We start from the raw sequence: 21,348 nt of genomic DNA, 5'->3' as shown, positions 1-21,348 counted from the left end.
AATCAGGAATGACCACTTTGAGTTTAGTAGTCTTCGATTTGAGCAATTAAAAGATATGTTTCATCCCTGCTGTAAGGACTGGGGAGCTAGGAGATCACTAATGCTGTTGTCTACAATAGTTTTCAGGAAGACAAAATCGTTTTCTATGTGATGCTAGTTATCCTCTCTGAAATATGAGGATCTGAGTATAAATGAGATTATTTGTACATCCATGAAGAGGCCTACAAGGTGGGCAAGATTTTCTATCTTTTTAGGATAAGATCTTTGTAGACCTGAGTGATTGTGACCATTTCTTGGCCAGACAATTTGGTTTCATAGGAAGGTGTTTTCCAACCTGTAATTTAGTTCTTTACTCCTAACTTGTTTAGTGTTTGCCCCTTAGGCATGTTGAATAATGCTTATTCTTCCAGATATTAGCTCATATTTTTCACACAAAAATTTAATAGTTTATCTGTAAATCTGGATTTCCTTATATATTGGGGGCCCAATCTAAAGCCTATTGAATTAGTAAAAGTGTCAATGGCATTATTTTCATTGACATTGGCCAGGCCCTTGAAGGAGCTAGAATATGTCTTTTAAGTGATTTAGAATGGAGTCATTGCACAGAGCAGTCAGTGGTGCAAAGATCAGCAGATGTAGACAGTGAACCGGATTCATTCAGACACATTCATCATTTCTCCTGGTGAAATTATACTTGGATAAATCTTGGCCTTGTAAACAAGTGTCTTACTTCCTCTGTCCCCCTTCCCTTCCTCCTGCCCCTTCCCCCCCTACCCACTCCATTATGAATGAATTAAGAGCATCAGATTTGCAGGTAAGGAATTACATTGCCTGTAGGGATGAAATTGAATGTACAATTAATTCAGTAAATCTGTGAGTTATAGATCACTTGCCCTGAGAAAAACATATATCAGGAGATTTACACACACACACACACACACACACACACACACACACACGCTTATTCCCCCTAGTTGTTTAGTAAAACTATTTCTGTCTTATAAGGAAGTATATTTTCAGATTTTTTAATGAAAATCAGTGGATGTGAGAAAGTTTATTTTATTTTTTTTTGTTTAAAAAAAACAAAATATTGTCCAAACACCTAAACAGTATATCCATATGTGTGTTCTGGAGAGAAGAGAGGTATAGCATAGAAGAAGGATATATTATTTTCATTTATGTCCCTAGTGCCTACTGCTTATTACTGATAACAATCATCTATTGTGCACCATAAAGGCTGCTGTGCAACCTTGGCTCTGTTGAAGTCAAAAGCAAAACTTCCATTGATTAAACGAAGCCAGGATTTCACTTCAGAGATCCCCCTGCAAGGCAAAGTGACTCTGCTTTCCTTTTTCTCTGGGCTTTTTTAAAGGCACTTTGTTGCTCATAGTGATCTCAGATCAGTGAAGTACTTAAGCCTAACTTTAAGTGTATGAGCAGTTCCAGTGACTCCAAGGAGAGATACAGAAATTACAGTTTTACCAGTATAAGTGATTGGAAACTGGTCTATAGCTGTAACAGAACAGAAGTTCAGCACACAAAACTGATCTATACCCATAACAGAAGAGAAGTTCTGCACACACAGACTGATTTAAAAATGGCAGAACCCCATTTAGGATTCCCCCTCCCCCCATCAGAGGGTGAATATGTGTTCTGCCTGCTACCAGTCTAAACTACACCACTTACAGAAAACTGTGTTACTTAGATCTATTGTGCCTCAGGCTTTTTGAATCTCTGTACCTACTCCAAAGGGTCTAAATGTCTCTTATGCTTTATTTGGGCACATGCTTTTATAACTTCGTGAATCAGGACCATGAGTAAGAAAAATGGAAGATACCTATTCAGCTATGCTGCTTACGCTCTGCTAAGCTAGGATGGTTTCTGATAATGTGTAAACATATTTTCAGATGATGCGGTGCGGTGGTAGGGTTCCCATTAAATCCCTTGGGAGATTTATGAATCTTGGGCCATGCCTACAAAAGACACTGACTACACAGTAGCCCATGATTACTGTGCAGTAGTGTCATGTGTTAGGAAGCGTGACGCGACGTTACTGTGCAGTAGTCACAAGCTACGCTCAGACAGCATCACAGAAGAGCTGTTTCTCGACATGACTGTGCAGTAACTCCAGTTATTTCACAGTCATTTAGTACTTGTTTATACAAGTGCTTAATGACTGTGCAGTCAGTATCTTGTGTAGACATGGCCTTGGTGTTAGGAACTTTTCCTGATGATCAGGGAAAGTTGTCAATTGTCACAGGCCCAATTGCTGTCCTTCCTACCTGTACACATCAGACACTTGTAAACACTTATATTGCTCCTGCACTCGTTGTCCAGCTCAGCTCTGCAGTCCAAAAGAGGCATTCCACACTTTGGCCTTTTTTTGTGTTTAAATGTGTTTTTCCTGCTACTATCTGCCACCAACTTGAGTTTTATCTTTGCAAAACTGGTATGTTACAGTGTATTAAGAGAGAAAATGTGTTCTTAGCTAAGTAACTGGCTCAGATGGACAAAACAAGATGACCCAGAGTCAAAGTTGCCACTTAATCTTTTCTTCAGCCTGTTTCGTTTATCTGCTCCAGGGATCTTAAATCAGTGAGTGCTCTTGGTCTCTGCTTGATCCTGGAACAACGGGGTTGAGTTATGGACAGTAACTTTATTTCTGTATTTTACATGTTTCTTTCAGCTTTAGTTATACACTTTGAGCCAGATTCTACTCTCAGTTATACCACTGTAAATTCATTTTATTCAGGTGTTGCTGAGATCAGAATCTGATCCACGGTGGTACTTTAAAAATTACTTTCTGCATTTAATTTCCTTTGGGTTTTGTTTAATGCGAGCTTGAAAAAATAATAATGATCCAGCATAGTGTATAATTCTGGGCACCTTGCTATTGGAAGGATGTTGGCAAATGGAGGTAATTCAAAGAAGAACAACAAAACTTGATTAAACCGGTGGAGGGTTTGTTTCACTAGGAAGATAAAAAAAAACTACATGTGTATAAACTTCACTATAAAATGACTAAGGAGAGGGTAGACATGAATGTGATACAAGTCTTTGAGGTCTGTTCTGTAAATATATTTTAGGAAAGGAATATTTGAGGGTGGTGCATCAGGGCTAAAGCTCCCATTCAGGAAAGCAACCCTGTTAGGTTGGGAATTTGAAATGAGAGTGACTGAAGCACATGCTTAAAATGACGTATGTGTCAATAAGATTTAGTGAATGGAGACCCTAATGATGAATAATTGGATATAATTCAGAAAAGGGAAGTTTGGGCTGAATGTTAGGAAAAGTTTGAAGTCCAGGAGTAAATATAGGTGGTAGGAACAGAGGCATAACTTAAAATTTTGGGGCATCTTTACACATGCTCCAGGCATGGGGCGGGGGGAGGGAGGGAGGTGCTTCAATTAGAACAGCTCTTGGGACCTGCTCTATTTAAAGCATGCACAGCGTCTCATGTATTCAGTGTTGCACGCTTCAAAATGGTGGCAAGGTTGCTTTAACTAAAGCTTGTTTGACAAACTTTAGTTAAAACCAGGGTTCAAATTACACTTGGACTTTTGTGGGGGTCTGCAAAAAAAATTAGGCTGCCCATCATGATGCCCTAATAAAATCGGAGGACCCTCCAGGTTATGATTTTCAAATCTTACAGGGGGGCGCTTGTCTTTTATGGGGGGCTCAGCCTCCCCAAGCTCCCCTGTAATTCAAACCCTGGTTAAAGTGTCCCTGCCACCATTTTGAAGTGTGGGGATGCTGAATACACGAGACACTGAGGCTGCTGGATCGTGCTAATTAGCATGCTCCATCAGACTCGGCTAATTACAGCGCATCGGAGCATGCGTCCTGCACGTTTACAGGCACCCTTGGTGCCCTGGGTGGTACAGAGGGGGTGGGGTGAGCAAATACTTACCTTCTTGTGCAGGGGCTGCTGCAGTTGTGGTGATGGTGTGAGATATTGCTGCCTCAGCACAAGCCCCCAGACATGGGCTGCTGCTATGACAGTGGCAGTGTAGGCTCCCTGATGACTACCATTCTGGTTTCCCTCTCTGAATCATCACCTGGGACTGGTGCTCTTCTCTCTCACCCCCAGCCCAAACTTACTCTGCTGTGCAGAAATGTCTGAAGTAGGCCTGGCCAAACAGTTTCAGATTCCAACCTTTTCTTTTGGTGAAGAAGGATCTCATCTTCAAGACTTTTAGCAGATAGTGATAAAAGCCTCAGTGCTTGGGATATTTGAAAAAAGGCTAGGAAATGTAGTAGCTTTCACAGCCAAAGGGCTGGACAGAACAAGCTAAATAGCATTTTTTTCACCCTGATATCAAATTTTCACAGGACAAATCCTTAAGTCCTTTGTCAGCTCTTACTTGAAGAAAACTCCCATATCATTAACAGGAATTCTGAGTGAATAGGTCTTGGTAAAAACAGAGGGCCTAATTCTGACACCTATACACTGGGTAGTCTTTTGTTGTGGACCTGATTATGCTATCTTAACTTAGTTGATGAGTAGTAAACTGCTGTGTGCTCAAGCAAAGAAGGGTCAGGCTGGTTGAAAGTCTCATTGATATCAGCCTGGTGTTGAGAGGGACCTGAGAATTTGACTCCATGATGCTATTTAATTCTTCTTGGCTCTGTCAGTGGAAGTGGGTGAAACACTTAGGTCTGGCCTATACACTATGTTGTACCAGTTTAATTAACAGACATCGTCAACCTGTTCCATTAATTCAATGCAGCTTTGTCTGTGAATCCTCTTAAAACTGACATAAGCCTATCTTTCATTAGTTTAACTTCCCCCTGTAAATTCACAAGGTAAACTACTGAAGTAACAATTTTAAGCTAATATAAATAGTGTTTGCACTAAGTAAGATAAACCAGGTGAATTAAACTGGTTATAATTGTGACAACCCCCCAGATCCTCCCTTTTCACTGACAATCATATCAGGCTGGTGAGTCCTATGGACCTGATCTAATATAAATGGAATTTTTACCATGCAAATCTTATTACCTAAAATGCCAATGAAACTAATGGGATTTTGGGTAGTAAAAATACTCTGGTTGTGACATGTAGTTTGGAATATAAATTCACCGAAAAAAATTAAGGAGCAGGGGTTGCTATTTTACACGTTCAATTGTGACTTAAGAAAGGGCCTGATCCTATGAAGTACTGAATGCTCTTCAAGTTACCCTTGATTTTGGTGGGAGTTGAGGAGTGGTTAGCACGAGGCAGGAGACACTCAGTGGCACACAGAACCTGGGCTTCAAAAGACACCAATAAGTTTCTCGTGTATTTTAAAATCTGTTGAGATGGAAAAAGAAACAATAAAAAGTACCCCAGATACTCTACTTCAAGGACAAACATCTAGAGGAATTTATATTTTTCCAAAGGGAACCATTTTTGCTGTGGAGGTCGGCAAAAAGCATCAAGAACACAGGACACATTTAGATATGTTTTGACAATTCCTAGATCAAAAATGGCTGAACCTATTTAGATATTTTTTTCAATATATATATTTTTAAAGTAGCTCCGGGCCGTCAACCTGTGTGGCATGTCTTGAGCTAAGGACGTTGAAGACAGATGCAAAGCAAGGTTACCAACAGAAATATTTTAACTGCATCACTACTGCAGATGTTGCTATAGTGCAGCACAAGGTACTGAGGGTCCAGTCCCCCTGTCCTCATACAACAAAATATTCATTGACTTTTTTGAGAGTTTGGCTTGTGAAACAACGGGCAGGGATTAAGCCTAAATCTTTTAATGCTCATGTATTTTAAAAACCTAGTGTATTAAGCCCTTTTGATGGCAATGATGATTATTTAGTTTTCTGTCACCTTGGAAGTCAAGGTATGCTAAATAATTCCTTTATTTTTATTTAATTTAATGGAACAAAAAAGACACTTTAGAAAAGTGGAGGAAAGAGGAGGAGGTCAGATAAAAACAACTGCAATCTGATGTTCGTTTTTGTGGAGTTGATGGTTATTATTCCCAAAGAAAATAATGTCCTTTTTTATTTGCTTTTAACATTTTGCCCTTGGCATCTGTTCCATCCATTGTGGACTAACCTAGACTGTGTTCTGACAATGGGTTAAAGCGAGCACTTATTGAAAAGCATTCTTTACTTAATTACTTTTCCTTCTTCTGGAAGCTATTTTATTTTTTTTTTATAATCACATGTTAATTGTGTATTAGCAGGCCTTTCTGATTAGTTGAAAACATAATGAAACCTTTGTAAACAATGGAGAGAAAGAGTGAGAGAGAAAGAGAGAGAGAGGGATAAAGGGGTAGAGAGGTGTGAAGTGGAGACAGTGCTGATGCCGAGGGAGTTTTTAAAGGCAGAAATAACATTAGTGCCTAGACGTCACACAAATTTGTACCTGGAAATTTGTTGTCTAATGATAACTTTCCTTGCCCAAATTCATCAACTAACAAACCTAACAAAAAAAGAGTGCAGGGTGATGCAAAGTGCTGTCAATCTCCAAAAGCAGGGTGTCGAAGACAGCAAGTTAGAATGTCAGGGGGGTGCTGGGCTGCAGCTGTCCAATATCAAGTCAGTGCTATTTGCAAAGCACATCATGAATAAGTATTCTGTTTATGTCCTTATCTCCATCTAAGGTAAAAATGCTATGCTCAAGTGTCTTGCTAATATTTCAGTAATACAAATTCGTCCAACTTTTATGTTGCATGCCTGTTCGATTTCAGCAGCTGAGTTCTTTCAGATGCGCTCGGATCTCCCAATGACGTTGTGGAAAATCTGGATGTGCAAGGAAGGCAGAATGAGGATTCAGCTCAGTAACAGGTTAGGGAAGACCAGGTACCATTATCTCATCTCAGCATTCAGAACCGGAAAGAAACAAAAATAAAAAATCAGTTCTTCTTAGGACCTGATCCTGTGAAATGCTGAGCTCATTCAGTTATGTTGACTTAAGTGAATCAGCAGAATCAGGCCTACTGACTGACTTCTCTCTCCCCCACCCTCTTTTTTCCCTTGGAAAGCTGCTGTGCAAACATATTTCGCATTGGTTATTAGTAAAAGGAACATCCTCCGTTTGCAGCTCACAGTTTTGAAGGGTTAGAACAGCCCCCTCCCTGTTGTTGCTTTAAAGAGCTGCACTGACAGGGATTTTGCAGCTCTCCGTGTGTTATTAGAAAACGTGTGGCTGGGACGGTTAAAATGGGAGTGCTACTGTATGCTAGAGCAATATTCACTGTAAGCTATCCAAGGAATTCCTGCCAAGGCAGTATATGAACAGCAGCCAAACAAAACACAGGCGCCTTTCCAGTGAAAACCAGCACACTTCTGCAAATAGAGGAAAAATTGACTTTCTGATTTGGAGTGTTTCTACAACTAAGAAGAATTACTACAGTGATTGTTCTAAAAATATTTTTAGGCAGCGCATTCTCAAAGGGATTGGGATGCTTAGCATTCCTTAATTATGCTTCTCGTAGGTGATCAATCTGGATTGTATAGAAATAAAATATGAAATTTGCAGGGGCTTTTTTTTTAGTCCATGTTGGCATTATTTTCTGCAGTCTTATAGTTGCATAAAACACTATATTTAAGGAGCAGAAATTGTATTTTTATCTTTGCACTTCAGGAAATATATTTGTGTATTAATCTTCTGCAGCTGCACTCGCATAGATCACATCTTAACTGCTTAATCTAGAGCAGCCCTGAGATCCTTGCCTCTGTAGCTAAGCCTTTTGTGTAGCTTGTAGCACTGTGACAGTATTTTTCCCTTAATAATTACACTTTTAATATTTCTGCTCATTCTTCTTCTTTTTTCACTCACTTTGGGATTTTCCCTTACAGGACTCAGAGTCCTATAGGAGTCACTTAACTATAAGACGTGACTCTAGGCATTCTGGCATTCAAAAAATTTCCATAATGATGAAAATTGACTGGGATTCCACATGTTTGTTTATTGCCAAAAATAAATAATGTATGTGTTCTTTTTAAAAAAAAAAACTGTTCTGGTAGTCTGAGCTACAGTTCCTACAAAGAAGCCTTAATAATAGAGCTTAAGAATACAGTCAGTAAACTATCCTGGGAGAGAGAAATAAGATAGATCTGCAAAGTGTCTCTCCCCACCCCTTTCTATAAAACAACCTGATACTGTATTAAGAAAAGAGCAAAATTGTTAAGGACTAATTTCAGCTATTGCATTCCCTGCAGTTCTCTTTGTGTGTTTACTGAAGACAGAAAAAGGACTTCCCAGAGATGGCCTAAATTAACCCTTAATATAACTACAGTTTATAACAGGGATGAATAGGATCCTATACTCTGACCCTATAAAGTGGGTCAAATCCTTTCATTTAAATCAATGGCCTTGGTACAAAAAAATCCCCTATGTGAAACAAGATCCTGATCCAAAATTTTCAGAGGTAAATGGAAAGTCTCTCATTGGCTTTGGTATCCTGAGATCAGACCACTCACTGCATTTTTTTTATCTCTGCATTTAACTCAATAAATTCAGTGCAATACTTTGTATTTGTAACAAACGTCAGCTTATCCAAACTCATAAAATAAACCTTCTCAATCAGACAGCTTGATCCAGTGCTCCTTACACAGGCAAAACTTCTTTGGGAGTGAATGGGCATAGTTTAGACTACAGAATCAGAACCCACGGGCTCAAAATCTGCATTTGAAAGAATAATGGGGAAGGTTACAGAGGTACTCATCCAATGCCTCAATTTTTCAGGCTCCTTCCTGCAGGGGTATTGCTATGTGCACAGCCCTGTTTATAGTGAGCAAATAAAGGTAAAAAAATGCTTTGTAAAAGTAATCATTTCACCCTTGAATATACAACCCACTCCGTTCAAATTAGAACATTTAATTTGTGTGACATATGCCATATCAAGTCACAGCTATAGTGTTCTGCATCTTTAAACGTTGACTCATAACAGTGAAACCAGGTGAGGTCTGGCCTCAGGTGCTGGCTTTTGCATGCATTACTGAACAATTTTCAAGGCATGCAGATTGGGTGGTTGTAGGAGCAAAGGAAAAAAACAACATGTTTAATACAACAATAGGAAGCTGATGGAGGCAAGCATTGTGCATTCTCCAGCAGATGGTCAATACAGTTCAGTCCTGATGCAGCCAGCCCTGATCTTCCTAATACTGGGTTTCTCTTAAGCATACAGCCCCAGTTATGCCAAACTGAGATGGAGATTGACAGCTGGGACCAGAAAACTCATTTCACTTGTAACTATAGTGGAATAGTGTGTCATTCATGGAGAGGGTCCCAGTGGAGGCAAAAACTGTGTGTGGAGGAATGGGCATTTGTGTACTCCAGTAGAGTGATGGATACTGGGATTATACCTCCCATTTCCTCCACCTACAGAACTAATTGCTATTTTACCCTGAAAAAATTACCCTTTTAAGAAAGGTTTGCACTAATCCTGTCCAGTGTAAATCCAAAGGCTTCATTTACCTGCTTCAGCTTCAAAACCAGATCCTTAGGAACCCAGATATACCTCCATTTAAGTCATTGGAGTATTTTACAGGAGAATTAGGCCTGGGAGCTGTGCTGAAGGTGTGTGGCTTTTGATTCCAATAAGGGCAATCTAATATAGGCAAAAAATATTGATATCTGTAAGGTTGGCAGCTGTGCCAGCCATGTCAATTTTTTAAGTAACAGAGGATGTGCAGCTGAGATCGTTAGTGTTTTTGTTGGTGACAGTGTTGTGAATATTGTTTGAATTGTACTATGACAGTATTATCATTATTCTTCTGCAAAAAAGTATGGTGAGTGTGTGTTCGTGTGTGTGCATGCATGTGTGTGCATGCATGTGGGTGGGGGTAGACAGAGGATTCTTTTTTTAATAGAACCTTTTTAGCATTTTGTACATATCAGCATCCTACAAGAGTGATTTGCTAATTACACTGGAAGATCCACTTTAAATTCAGGAATACTGAAACTTTGAAACTGTAACATTTTGACTAGCGAGAATGACCAGTCTTCTTTTCTGTTTTGCAGTGAGCTAGTTGAAGGAAGCTGGCATTGTCGCAGAGTGAAAGCTCTGCAGAAGTGCCGCAGGTTTTTCATATGGAAATGTGAAATAATGGGGTGATTAAATAGAGCTGTATATTAAAGTACATCTGACATTAGAATTAGCATAATGTGCTCTAGCCCTAGGCTGAGTACTTTATTTGCCATCTGCGTCGGACCAAAATCCCCTGGGGAAGCGCTAAAATATTCTGAATAAACTCAGCCCGAGTTCTTATTGAGAGTAAAATACCATTTGTGGCACGTCGTATTGATTCGTCTTAATTGCGGTGCAGAAAAGAACATTCAGTTGCTGATGACTTTTGTACTCTGTGACAAGTCGGCTGGAGTTATTCTAACACTGCAGTTGGTTAACCTGAACAGACTGTCGTGCTCAGAGAAGGAGAAAACGTTATCTTCAGCGGCATAAACTACAATATCATCTCCTGGCTTTACTTTTTCTTATCTTGTTGCAGCATCCTTTTTTGTGTGGATATATGTAAGAATACAGCAGTCATTCTGAGGGAATGAGGAGTCAGTCCAAGGAAATTCAAATTCTCACCTAGTTATTTCCCAGCTTCCCCCATCCTCCCCACTTACATATACATCCTCTTAAAAAAATCTAGAAATATCTGACCAGCTTTCATCTAAGGGAGTGAAAAATCAGTGGAACTTGTCCTTGAAGATCCATCTCCGGAACCATTAGTTCAAGAGATTTATTATGTATATTTTGTAAAAGCCACAGCTTCTCCTGTACTTAAGCCCACAGTCTTAGTCTGTTGTAATGGTTTGATTTTTGTCAACTCTTCACTCAAATAGGTTGCTGAATACCTTTGAAAAAGTGCTTATAACATGCATAAAAGATAAATATTTCATCTGAAGGAAAATACTTTGATGCTCCATGCAATTCTGTAACATTCATAAGGTCCAGTTTTTACCCTATAATTGCCTATCATTATACACAATTTACATATTCAAACATTCTCTACAAACCTTAGTCTAGCATGTTTTTATTACAAATTCAGATCAAGGGAATAACCTTTAACTTCAGAGACAAATGAGACAAATTTACAAGTGCATGTCTGCTGTTTTCTTGTGTTTTATAAATCCCTGCAGACCTGAACACTTTTGCTATAACGCCACTCAGAACAATATACATATATTACTACTTGTTTGTAGTGCTTCAGTAATGAGTCCCCTTTGTATTAGATAACCTATATAATTCAGCATCTAGGCCCTCCATAACGTCAATTATCTCCTCATAGCTAAATGTACATTCCATTAAAACAAGATTTACAGCCTTTATAATACTTCTTAGGATTGAACGTGGAGATTTTGTGGATTTAAAGAAGCAGAGACGGGAGTTAGCATTCGTTAAAGAAGTAATGAATTAAAACAAAAATGCTATTTCATTTACTAGCTATGAATAGACACCTAATACCCTCAAGAAATAGATGCAATAAAACAGGCAGAAGTAGCCAAGGAAAAAAATAACGTAAAATTTGTTTTTACCCTTTGGCTTTTTTTATTGTTCTCTAATTTACTCTTTATTTTTCCATTAAATGACATGGACAATTTCCTTTATGTCTCCCCCTTCAAGTTCCTGTTCAGATTACTGGCCTCACGGTTCCTGTCTGTAAGATCAGAAAATAGCACCTCAGAAAAGTCTGCTGGAAAAAAAGCACTTGCCAGTTTTCAAACAAATCTAGTGTATAGGAAACAGATTTAAAGGGAAGCTGCTGGCATTTTCCATATGTTGTAGAAAAGACTGACATTATTTCAAATGCATTTCAATGCCTTATGCAAAGAAAAGGCCTAAAAATGTCCTTGAAAAGTACAGTGGTTTTCAATGAATGCTATAAATGGGATACTATATATAAACCCACCAACTATAGGTAGTCCTATGGCTTTTTCATCTCACTAATGGGTACATTTTTTCCATCCACTATTAAGTCCCCATTTTTACTGATGATTTTTGCCTATTTTATAGGCCATATTTCTGAAGCATCCGTACACCTTCTGTTAACTGGCACATAAGGTTCATAGAACTGAGATGCTAAACGTGGAGTCAATTGAAACTGTTGTATCACAAAGGGCTAATTTAAAAGTTAACTCATTCACTATTGATCTTTTAATATTGATTTTCCTGTTCCCTCCTTAGCTTTCACACCTCTCCCTTTTTCTTTTTTATAAATTGCTTTGTATTTTAGAGTTTAACACCAATTAGAAAAATGTGTTCAGAGTTGACAAACATGCTTTCATCTTCTATTGTATATAGTGCATCTGGTTCAGAAGCTGGTATGGCGAGTTGCCCTTTTTTCCATGCATTTTTAATTTATTTCATGACATTAAAAAGGTAAGAGTGTTACTTAGACTTAGAGGTGCTGAAGCTCCTTTAAGCTGTCACAAGTTGGGTGCCCAAAATTTGAGGAGCCCCAAATCACTGGTCACTTTGAAATGCTTCAAAGAATCCTACTGCCATAATGAGATGGTTTAAATTAAGCTGGAATATGCACTGGGTTTGGGCACAAATTTGAAATTTGATTAGAGTACAATTAAAACAAGGAGTCATTGAATCAGCTTGGGCTCTTATAAATGTTCCCATCTGATAGAAGCAAATTATCTTGTGTGTATTCTGATGGTTAATTAAAGGCCATGTTGTCCTTATTGGTCGAATCTTTAGAGAGCTTTGAAAGTTTTCCATGCCAAAAGTTTCTTTAAAAAATATCAGAATCTTTTCCAATCATATTAGAATACTGATTATTAATAATGATCCTGGTAATTACAGTAATGTCTAAGGATCTGCGAAGGATGGGGCCCTATTGTGCCAGGCACTGTGCATGGAGTAGTGGATGGTCTCTACCCTGAGGTATTTACAGCTTTTCAAGCAAGACAGGCACAGAATGAGGGAGGTGTACCTAACCACCAGAGTGGACAACATGATGGCAGCATGCCATTTCCATGGTCATGTTCTTGGTTTGATTTATTTAGGGGGGAATAAGCAAAATAGGAAGGTAGGCAAAGGGACAGGGGATATTGAGGTGAGAAGAGAGGGCAGGTGAGGAATGTAGTTTAAGGGAAGCAATTATGAAGGCAAAGAAGAGAGAGAAATTTGCAGCCTATTTCTACTCACTCCTCTCTTTTTCCATCCATCCCTATTATGTCCCCTTCCTTTTGTCAAAATCTACTCCATCTTTTCAATTCCCATGCCTCATTCTTCCCTTTCTTTCCCAGAATTTTGCTCTCAGAATCCTTCCCCCATTCCTCTTCTCTGGCCTTCAGCAGGCACCTCAATGTGTTTAAATCCCTACCTGTCATGGAGTGAGGGCACTAATAAGTACTTTTCACCATATAGAGGAATAATATTTTCAAGCCCCACAAATATTGAGGCTTTCCTATCATACATATACTCCACCTCCTACTTCAAGTGCTCACAAGATCTGGGCTTGCTGGTCCAGAAGAATGTTAAACTTGATGCAGTCCAGGATGGACTTCAGCAAAGCAAGGGGGTTGGATAAGAGAAGGAATAGAGGAAGATGATATTTATCTGAGTGAGTGGAAGACTGGATGGTTCAGAGAAGTAGTCATTGCCAAACAACCAGATAATAAAAAACAACTTTTGTTTCCAGTCGGTGGCTGCTTTGTGGCATATATAAAATGAGATGGGTGTTTCAGTCCATTTTTCAACAGATACATACGTATAGGTATGAAGATGGCATTATTTATTAGTAACTAGAGATCTATATCCATTCAGAACAAGGCTGGCATTGATCAAAATTAAGCTCTGTTACTTGCCACCCATCTGATGATGAGCACGAAGCTCAGTTTCTCTGTGCCTCAGTTCCCCATTGCTGAAACAGAGATACTTCTGCTTCCCCACCTTACTCTGATATAGAGAGGAGAAAATTAATGCATGTGAGTTTCTTAAGCACTACAGTGATGGGCTATACAAGCAAGTAGATAATCTTTTTGTTTCTTTTTAGAGCTTAATTCATATCACAGGTTTTGAAACCATTCTGGGAGAAAGGTAATAAGGGCAAAATGGACCAACCCATCTTGCATATTTCTTTTGAATGCCACGTGGTTAATCAATAGAGATTCGCACTTCAGACCCATGAGAAGGATTTGGCCCTGGTGTAGATGACCTGTCAAATGCTGTACACCCATGGATCTTGTTCACTGTGAAACACTAAATCTTTCTTGTATTTAATGCCCTTCTCTTTAATGTCAGCTGGTCTTATGAGGAGACTTGTTAAACTAGTGCTCTCAATTATGGCATTTTAATTTAATAATAATTCAATTAAAGTTGTGTTTTTTATTGAGCATCTACGGTACCTTTATTGGTATTATTAGAGTAACCAACATAATAAGAAGGAGTAATTATTTAAATGCTCATTAAAAAAAACGTGGTGGGAGGGAGGGGTAACTTTGGTGGGAAAATTGTGGAAATCTGATACATGCCTGCTCTTGGGTGTTACAATAAAAGATGCCCTTTCTTTAAAGCTTGCAAGTTTCTACTTTTCCTGAACTTCTAACGCTGCAAAATTCCTTACATTTTTATTCTGGCTGTTGTAATTCTGTAAAGTGAACCAGAAACATTAGCTGGAATGTATTGCTAGAGGTAAAGAATGGCAGAAGTTGTGTGGCCCTAACTGAGTATACACTACAGTCCTATGTGGGGGTTATGGGTGGGTGATTAAAAGCAGGGAGCTTATTCTCTGTTACAGTTAATGGAATTATTCAGGCATGCTGAGCAGAGGATCCATAAAGCATAGAATATCACTATACCACTTCCCAAACAGATAATAGGGAATTTTGTACAGTTCTCATTACACTGTAATTGCTGTTTTATTTCATATAGTAACCTAAGATATTTAGGGGGAAATTTGTCCCCACTGCAAAGGGTGGGTCCGTATAGAAAAGGTGTGGGTTGACTGCAATTGGGAGGGGTTCAGACTCACAGAATTGCTACAAACAAGCCTTTAGGAGTTAGGTCAGGGGTCCATGATTATGGACATGTAGTGGAATAGCCAGGAATAGCCACAAAGCCAAGTTACTTTTGATTTGAGCTGGGTACTGGGCAGAAGCTGGTGGAATTTACCTACCCGTTCTTGCTTTGTCCCCAGTATAAAGCCAAAATTAATAGGGAGGGCTGAATTTAGCTGTGTTTTGTACCAGCTACTAAAACAGAAAAAAAGTTTATTATTGTTTTGACATTTAGAATGAAACATAATCAGTCAAATAGCAGTAGTGGGAGCAAATGTTAATATTTCTGGAAAAGACCACCTTTTGTTACAATATGCAGAAAAGACAGAAGTGTTCACTAAATTCACAGTTTATAATTACCTATGGAGGGAAAGGATATCTGATACCAGGGAGCTCTTTAATCTAGCAGACAGAGACATAACAAGATTCAGTGGCTGGAAGTTGAACTCAGCAAAGTTCACACTGGAAATAGGACACAATTTTTTAATAACGTGGATAATCAACCATTGGAACGGACTACAAGGGGCAAGGTGGATTCTCTGTCACTAAGAGTCTCTAAATGAAGATTGGGTATATATCTAAAAGATGCAAGTGAGTTAAGCCACAGGCTTTTGGACTAGATGCAAACCTTACTGGGTGAGATCTATAGCCTGTGTGGTACGTGGGCCAGACTGGATAGTGATGATGGTTTCTTTTGGCTTTAAAAATCCATTCATCCATGAATCTATCTATCTATCTATCCCGTGCACACCTGTCCCAGGTCTGTTATTTAGTCTAAATTTTACAGGTACTAGTCCAATATTTTGGGCTTTTGTTTCACATTTTAAATGAACACACAAATAAATACCCACCAATAAAACCGCCAACCTCAAGAAGCATTGAAGTCAAGCATTTTGCCTCTTTAAAACTGCTAGGGTTCATACAAACTAGTTTAAAAATCCTTTACTTGAAACCCATTCAGCAAAAACTCAGCATGTGCTTACCTTTAAGCACATGAATAATCCCATCACTATTCAATAAAGCACTTCAGTGCATGATTAAATTTCACCAGCTTCAGGGGGGATTATTCACACGCTTAAAGTTAAGCATGTGCTTATGTAATGAATACATGGCATAGCCACTATAGCTAGTTGTTATAAAGTGGTTAGTTAGACTTCTGCGTGGCAGGAAAGGGATTATGGTAGCTATATATCAAAAGTAGCCTTATAACAAAGAGTTTTATAGCACAGGTGCACAGCATTATTAAATATAAGGATCATTTTTGAGCAATACATGACTATTTCTGGGCAAGTTTAAAATATTTAGCAAGTTTTAGAATATAAAAATGTTCGGAGTGGATCTTCAAAGACTTTTTGACATTGTTCTGTTCTTAAAAGTGAGCATCTACACTGCTCAGGGCAACTTCTAGGCAAGATAACCATGAAGTGATAATATGGAAATGAACATTTTATTTTATTTTTTATTTTTTTAAAGGAGAGTCTAGGGAGAGTCTTTGAGGGTTATGAAAGCAAAAAAAAAAAAAAAAATGAAGCTGTCAGAGCCTTGGTAGCCAAGTAGCCTGCAGTCAATTTTGCCATTGTGTAGGGTCTCTTGAACAGGAGACTTTAGGGGCATAAAAGCTAAATAAAACAAAAAGAGAGGGAATACTGTTCCTGTTATGAGTGATAGCTTGTAAATTTTGTGTCAGTAATAAATACTAATTTGCTTTTAAAAAAGAAAACTAAAAGGGGGTGAGTTTTACTTTCTTTACTTTAAAAAAAGCTAAAAGGGAAAAGGGGTTTACTTTCCTTATTTGAAGATTGTGGATGGGAAGTTTTGGAGAATAAAACAAAACATCTGATTTTCATAGAACATGTAGTAGCAAGCATCTAGCCAGCTGCCATTTTGAGGCTAATTTTTTTAATCAGCCATTTCAGTTTTAGATTGGCCTTCATCCTTAGCCGGCTCAGGGATTCTTTTTCTTACATATGTGCCTTCTCTGAAGTAAACCTTTTTTTTAACCACAGCTGGTTTTTTTGTCAATCTTTGACCTAGGTGAACAGGTTTCTCGGACTACCCCTGCAAACATTTGCGCAAAAAAGGGGGAAATAACAAAAGACGTGCTGTGACTAAAAATGAAGAAATCAAACAGCTATGGGTAATAAATCGATTAATTAGAGTGGATAAAATGAAGGTGAAGGGTGCAAAGCACTCTCAAATTTAAAGATAGATGACCTTGTAAGATGCTGCACTTCATTTGCTATTAGATCACACTTCTGAAGGGGCTTTATTAAAGTCTAGTCTAGGGTGAGCTGAGGTAAAACATATTGTTAAAAAAAGCTTTTGACAGAATATGTTATATACTTTAGTCTGCTTCAGTGATTTCTGTCACTTTTTATACTGCACTTGTTACTGTGCAAGCAAAATTAAGGGTCTAGACATTTTCATCATATTTCTATAAGAAACAGAAATTTAAATATTTGAAATAATAATGAGAGCATTTACTATTGCTTCTGTTTCAGAGTTGACATAAAAAACCCGCAATAACTGCCTCAGTGCTAAGTAGATTTTAAGGGATACAGTACCTCCTCCATTCAGTATGTGTGTATGTCCCTTAATGTCATTAGTGGATAGACATTAAAATGAAAATATGGCTTTTCATTTTTTTGCCATAGCTGTAGTTAGAGATTAATCACAGAAGTTGAGCATACTAGTTAGTTGCCTCCCTTCACAACACAAAATACATGCCTATGCAATAAAAAGGAGTCAAACAAAAAGAGCCTGCTGCATTGCATTCAAGCTTTGCTTTTGGTCAGGGGCCTGATACTCTGCAACATCTACTTAGATCAGTTAAATCAGTGGGAGGGCTTCTGCACACAGTGTTATAAATATACAAATGGTGGTGATGATGGTAGGTAGGTAGATAGTTAGAGAGCCTCATCACCATATTGCCCATCTATTTGTCTGTCTAATCATTTCCCATCTTCCTTCTGTCTAAGGTTTCCTCAGTGGCAGCCACTTTTGTAAACAGCTATGTTAATCTGAAGTCAGGTAGAAGGCAGGGTACATTTGTACTTTGCAGACTAACCAAAGTATAGTATATATATATATATATATATATATATATATAAGCACAAGCTTGCATGGGCTGAAGCTCACTGCATCACATGCTGTAAGCAATTTCTATAAGCAACTAGAAAAGTGGAATTAAATCTGTAGTCAGCTCTCTTTTTGTGCTGTTTTAACTTCAGGTTTCTTGGTTCCTGTGAACTGTTTAGCCTTAAAAACACAGTTTTGATAGTACGGTTTATTTATGTATAAACTCTTTGTTTCCAAGTATAATGCTTGAGCAACAGGCTTCGGCAAACCTCAGTACCAACAACTAGAGGTAGGTTGTTCAGCTTCAGATCTGTACCCCAGCAGAGCGGGGATTTGGGTTTTTGTTCACTCCATTATACACATATGGCCCAGAAACGAGGTAGGGTTCTGGTTCTGAAATGTGTTTATGAATTTATCAAGGATAGATTTGCACAGAGCCACTAACAAGAAAAAAAAAAAGAAGCTAAGAAATAACGTATATTGTGTCCAGGGTTGGAATTCTTTAGCTAGCAAAATTATGACTGTAGTACAGACTTGTCCACACCTGTCTTTTTTGTAAAGCTGAATCAAGGTTAAAGGAATGCTTTCTACCTTTCTATAGTTGTTCAAATAGGCTACAAATGCAAATACAAAACCATGTTTTTGGCTCTGGTTACCACTTCTGCTTTGGAGGGCAGGCTCAGGCTCAGAGATTCTTGGGACTGAGTTCAAGCGCTGCCCGGCATTTGTTACTGATAATTGCAACTGTGCTGTCAGCTTTGATTACCGGATATTTCATTGGAGTGGCTTCTTGGTGTTTTGGCAAAGGGAATGTAAAAATGGTTTATTCAGGGGTATGTTTTCCAAGCTCCTGTTGACTTTAATGGGACTTGTGCAGCTAAATACCCACGTACTGTTTGAAAAATGTAAGGGACAGCATGACTGAAGCATGAATGAATTAAATACGGCAAAGATCTGGGGAGACTGCTGAGTGAAGTATATAAAAATATAAAATTAAAGAGTGAAATGATACTGAAGCTTATTTAGGTACCAGAAAAGAGATTTACCTACTGCACAACATTTTACTTTGATTTTACACATAGCTTTCAATCCTTTGAAACAAATACCTAGAAACAAATATATGAAAGGAGCACGATCCTGATATGCCAAGAAACGTTTCATATGATAATCAGAGTATATAAAGGTATACATAGAGAAAATACGTGTGTGTACATGTAATGTTTATCATACATGTTAAATGAATAAGCAGGTTGAATAAATGTGCTGTAGTGTTCAGTCAATTTTGTATTAGTCAGTAGGTTGCAATTAAGCCCCTTTCTGAAATGCCAAGGAGTAAATCTATTAACAAAATAAAGCGCATGCTAATGGTATTTAAACATTTTCCACTCTATTGTTTTTTGAGTGTTCTCTCTTTTTTTTCTCTTATAGGTAAAGATGAGCCTTCAAGCTATATTTGCACAACATGCAAGCAGCCTTTTAATAGCGCTTGGTTCTTGCTTCAGCATGCCCAGAACACACATGGATTCCGCATCTACCTGGAAACAAGCCCTTCAAACAGTTCCCTTACTCCACGCATCACCATCCCTCCTCCTCTGGGACCAGAGACTGTTGCACAGTCCCCGCTGATGAATTTCCTTGGAGACAACAACCCTTTTAATCTTTTAAGGATGACAGGACCCATCCTGCGTGATCATCCTGGCTTTGGTGAGGGTCGGCTCCCTAACACACCGCCACTGTTCAGCCCACCGCCTCGTCATCATCTGGATCCACATCGCCTTAGTGCCGAAGAAATGGGGTTAGTCGCCCAGCATCCCAGTGCCTTTGACAGAGTTATGCGTTTAAACCCCATGGCAATTGAATCCCCAGCGATGGATTTCTCCAGAAGGCTTCGAGAACTGGCAGGAAATAATTCCACTCCTCCTCCAGTCTCACCAAATCGCACCAACCCTATGCATCGCTTGTTGAACCCTTTCCAGCCAAGCCCTAAATCACCTTTTTTGAGTACCCCACCATTACCGCCAATGCCCCCGAGCAGCACTACGCCTCCCCAACCTCAGGCTAAGAGTAAGTCCTGTGAATTCTGTGGAAAAACATTCAAGTTCCAGAGTAATCTTATTGTACACCGACGTAGTCATACAGGAGAGAAGCCCTACAAATGTCAACTCTGTGACCATGCTTGTTCCCAAGCCAGCAAGCTAAAACGTCATATGAAAACACATATGCACAAAGCTGGTTCCATGACAGGCAGGTCAGATGATGGACTGTCCACCACGAGTTCTCCTGAGCCAGGCACAAGTGAGCTCACTGGAGAGGGGCTAAAATCCAATGAAACAGATTTCAGGAATGAGAGCGATCCCTCCCTGGGCCATGACAATGAAGAGGAAGAGGAGGAGGAGGAGGAGGAAGAGGAGCTTGAAAATGAGAGCAGGCCAGAGTCAAGTTTCAGCATGGACTCAGAACTGAGTCGTAACCGAGAGAATGGTTCCAAGTCGCTACCAGATGAAAAAACCCTTGTCCTTGGAAAAGTTATAGAGAATGTAAGTCTCGGTGCCATCCAGCAATACAATGACATGCTAGCTGAAAAGCAGAAAAGGGGTAGTAGCTTCATGAAAAGGTCTTCTGATCAGCGAGATCTGTGTCCCCGAGACCTCTGTCAGAGAGATACAGGCGATGAAGACTCAGTGGCAGGAGAACTTGACCGCACTGAGGAAGGGACAGTCAATGGAAGAAACTTTGGCCCAGGCGAGCCCTTCCCAGGCTTGTTCCCTCGCAAGCCAACACCTATTACAAGCCCCAGTTTAAACAATTCGTCTAAAAGAATAAAGGTAGAGAAAGATTTGGACTTACCACCAGCAACGATAATACCTTCTGAAAATGTTTACTCCCAGTGGCTGGTAGGGTATGCAGCATCAAGGCACTTCATGAAGGATCCGTTTCTAGGATTCACAGACTCCCGACAATCCCCCTTTGCAACTTCTTCTGAACATTCTTCAGAGAACGGAAGCCTGCGTTTCTCCACGCCGCCAGGTGACATGCTGGATGGGGGTCTCTCAGGGCGCAGTGGGACAGCAAGCGGAGGCAGCACTCCCCACATCAGTGGACCTGGTCCCGGTCGACCCAGTTCAAAGGAAGGGCGGCGGAGTGATACATGTGAGTACTGTGGCAAGGTCTTTAAGAACTGCAGCAATTTAACAGTGCATCGTCGGAGCCACACTGGAGAGCGGCCTTACAAATGCGAGCTCTGCAACTATGCATGTGCCCAGAGCAGTAAGCTGACGCGCCATATGAAAACGCATGGCCAGA

The 21,348-nt window shown here is 39.3% G+C and overlaps 1 protein-coding gene across 1 annotated transcript in view; it reads left to right on the top strand.

Annotated features, from left to right (window-relative positions):
• Positions 1 to 21,348, top strand: part of BCL11B (B cell CLL/lymphoma 11B) — a 97,909-nt gene that overhangs the window by 76,244 nt on the left and 317 nt on the right. The window contains 1 exon segment of the mRNA XM_025202328.1: positions 19,474 to 21,348. This exon segment is cut by the window's right edge and continues 5 nt beyond it. Within this exon segment, the coding sequence (XP_025058113.1) occupies positions 19,474 to 21,348 (1,875 nt within the window).

The sequence above is a fragment of the Alligator sinensis genome, unplaced genomic scaffold, assembly GCF_000455745.1.
Source record: "Alligator sinensis unplaced genomic scaffold, ASM45574v1 scaffold624_1, whole genome shotgun sequence".
NCBI classification, from domain to species: Eukaryota; Metazoa; Chordata; order Crocodylia; family Alligatoridae; genus Alligator; species Alligator sinensis.
This window is presented reverse-complemented; position numbering and strand designations above follow the sequence as displayed.